The sequence below is a fragment of the Mus caroli genome, chromosome 7 (genome assembly GCF_900094665.2).
Source record: "Mus caroli chromosome 7, CAROLI_EIJ_v1.1, whole genome shotgun sequence".
NCBI classification, from domain to species: domain Eukaryota; kingdom Metazoa; phylum Chordata; class Mammalia; order Rodentia; family Muridae; genus Mus; species Mus caroli.
In genome coordinates, this window is record NC_034576.1 from 15,331,693 (window position 1) to 15,334,470 (window position 2,778).

Here is a 2,778-nt window from a genome sequence, read left to right on the forward strand (position 1 = left end):
GGCCTGGAACTCACTATGTAACTCAGACAGACTCCAACCTTCCAACCTTGCAACCACACTCCGGCTGGCTTTATCCTCTGGAAGTGCTGGGAAGACAGGTGTAAGTGACCGTGTTTATTTCTTTTACAAGTGTCTTATCTCACATGGCTGTGTGACACCCTTTCACAGTGGGCCCAGTGCTGGGCACCCATAGGTAAGTAATATACTCAGTAAGGTGACAGTTTGGGTGAGACACAGAGAGTCTGTCAAGTGCAGTGAGAGATGTCTAAGGCTTGGGAGGAGGAAGGGTCACTGTTTCAGAAGGGAAGGGAAATGACTTTTAGAAAAGGGAAAGGAAACAGAAACAACAGACAGGATGAAATAGGGTGCAGGGGGCTGCCCGGGCATGTCCGTGCCAGGAGCTCAGGGCTGCCTCTTCCCCATGTGTCCAGTGCCAGATGGGTATTACGTCGGGCGGGCCAGGTGTTTAAGTTCACGAGTGTAACCCGCCATCAAACCATTTAGCGGGAATCTGTCTCAGGAGTGACTTTGTGAGCACAGGTCTGGGCTCAGTTTCTTCTGTATGTGACTGGCATGTTTTGTAGGGTCAGCCAGTGCAATCTCGTGGGTGTGCTTCAGCTATTGCGGGTGTCAGCCTGAGAGTGCTATTTGGATTGGAGTGTGTGCCCCTTTGAACCTGCCAGGAAGTTGTTCTGAGAAGGGGTCAGCTTTAGTGTAGTGCGAATGCCCTAGGCATCGGGGACACGGGTTTGTGAGTTTGAGACTGTTTGAATATTGTTTGTGCAACTACGTGTGGGGTGTCACTGTCTGTGTGTGACCCAGTGAGCCAGTAAGTAAGATAATCTGGATGTCTGGGTTTGTGTGAGCTTTTGTGGCCACGCTCTTGTTCCGATGTGTATCTGTGCCTCTGGTCTGACTTTGTGTCCCTGTGGCTCAGTCATCAGTGACTCGGTGCACCCTGGTGTGCCAGTCCGTTAGTCTGAGCGTACTCCTCGGGTGTGGGTGTGGGTGTGGGTCCCAGTCAGTGTGTCAGTGTGTCAAGCGTGTGTCCGGACACCCTAGGTCTGGGCTGTCCCCACACTGCTCCTCCTGCCTGGACCAGGCCTCGCCCCGCCCCTCTGGCTGCCGGGAAACCCCCCGCGCCGAGGTAGGGGGCGCGGCGCCCGCCTGCAAGCCCCGACTTGTCCCCGGCCGCGGGCGGGGCCCTGGCGTCACGCGGGGGCGGGGCGTGGGAGCCAGCGAGAGGCGGGGTGGGGCGGGGCGGCTGCCGAGCGAGCGGGGCCCGGGGATCTGCCGGGAGGCTTGAGACGCGGCATAGAGCCACATGCGAGCCGGGAGCCCAGGAGGCGGTGGCGACACCAGCAAGCAAGCAGCAGCGGTGATCCGGACGCAGACACGAAGACTCCAGAAGCAGCAACAGCAGCAGTCACTGCAGTTAGAGCAGCAGGAGCAGCAGCAAGGTGCCTCAATAGCAACCCACTCGGCGGGCGAGCCCTCCAGAAGGCAACCGCCCGCCACCCCATCGCCTCCTTTCTCCGGAGTGTTCATGCCCCCGGGGTGAGTGAGCACCCCGATTCCCGAAGCTGCTTACGAGCGGCAAGGCCTGGAGGGCTCCCTGGAGGAGGTGACGGGGTGCACGGGCCGATAGAACGGTCGCCTTGCATTCCCGCAGCTTGTGCCCCAGCTTTCATCACTGGGACTAAGGCTGGGCCAGGCGGGCGGGAAGGAAGCACCTGGGACTCAGAGCGCCCTGTCTGGGCGCACAGGTGCCACAGCGGTCTGGCGGGTTTGTTTACAAACAATGGGGTTCGGGCTCGCCCGCGCCCCCTGGTGGCTAGTGAGACCTGGGAGGAGCGTGGCCCCGGGCTCGCTCGAGTCCCCCGAGTCCCACTGCGGGAGGGTTGGGGTGGGGGGTGGCACCGAGGATCGGCCACACCCAGAGCGCGCGCCCGCCGGGGGCGGCGACAGGGGGCGGCGGAGGCTGTGGCTCCCGCGGGCGGGGGCTGCGCCCCAGCAACAGCCGGTTATTGGCCCCGCGCGCGATGGGCGGGCGGGGCGGGCGCACGTGGCGGCGTCGAGGGGGGGGGCTGTGACAGCGGAGGGGTGGCGGGGACCGCGCGTGCGGGGCTGTGGATCTGCAGGTGTCTCGCCTGGGTGTGTGTGCTCGTGTCTGGCTCCCGAGTTTGTTGTATCCCTACACCGAGATGTTGGCGTTTGTCACCCGGAGGGGTGTCTGCGTGAGTCCTTGCCCGCGTGTCTGCGGGGTGGGGTGCACCTGTCCGTTTACGGGTGTGGGTGGCCACCCCCCCAAACCAGAGTTGTATACGTGTGCTCTTAAGGGGTGAAAAGGGGGATCTGTATCTGTCGCTTGCCTGGTAGTGCTGGTGGTGGTGGTGCGGACGACCGGGGCACTTGAGCTGTGTTTGTGTGTCGCTTGAGTGAGCTGTGTTGCTGTGCAGGGGTCTCGCCCAAGTGTGCGCTGCATGTGTGTGTGTGTGTGTGTGTGTGTGTGTGTGTGTGTGTATGCGCGCGCGCTCGTGCTGTCTCTGGGTGTCTCCAAGACAAGCATCTGCTATACCCAGCTTTTGGGATGGGATGCCACCCAGTGCCTGATCGCTCCCTGGGTGACTTCTGAGCAGCAAGAGGCACAAGGCACGCTGAGCATGAAGGGCTTTGGGGGTGGGGGTGGGGGTGGGGGATCTAGTGGGTTCAGTGCCAGCCCCTCTCTCTGCATGCAGTGTGTGTGTGTGTGTGTGTGTGTGTGTGTGTGTGTGTGTG

General features: G+C 61.6%; 1 protein-coding gene across 3 annotated transcripts in view; it reads left to right on the forward strand.

Moving 5' to 3' along the window:
- Positions 1–1,275: 1,275 nt before the first annotated feature.
- The window catches only part of Bbc3 (BCL2 binding component 3), an 8,651-nt gene continuing 7,148 nt past the window's right edge, over positions 1,276–2,778 (forward strand). Inside the window, exon 1 of one of the 3 annotated variants that reach the window (XM_021167005.1) lies at positions 1,276–1,557. Coding sequence is in view for 1 of the 3 variants with exons in the window: in XM_021167004.2 (XP_021022663.1) it covers positions 2,205–2,237 (33 nt within the window). In the remaining 2 variants the exon portion in view is untranslated. Of the gene's footprint in view, positions 1,558–2,104; positions 2,238–2,778 lie in introns of those variants that run through there. The other 2 variants (XM_021167008.1, XM_021167004.2) reach the window with 2 other exon arrangements.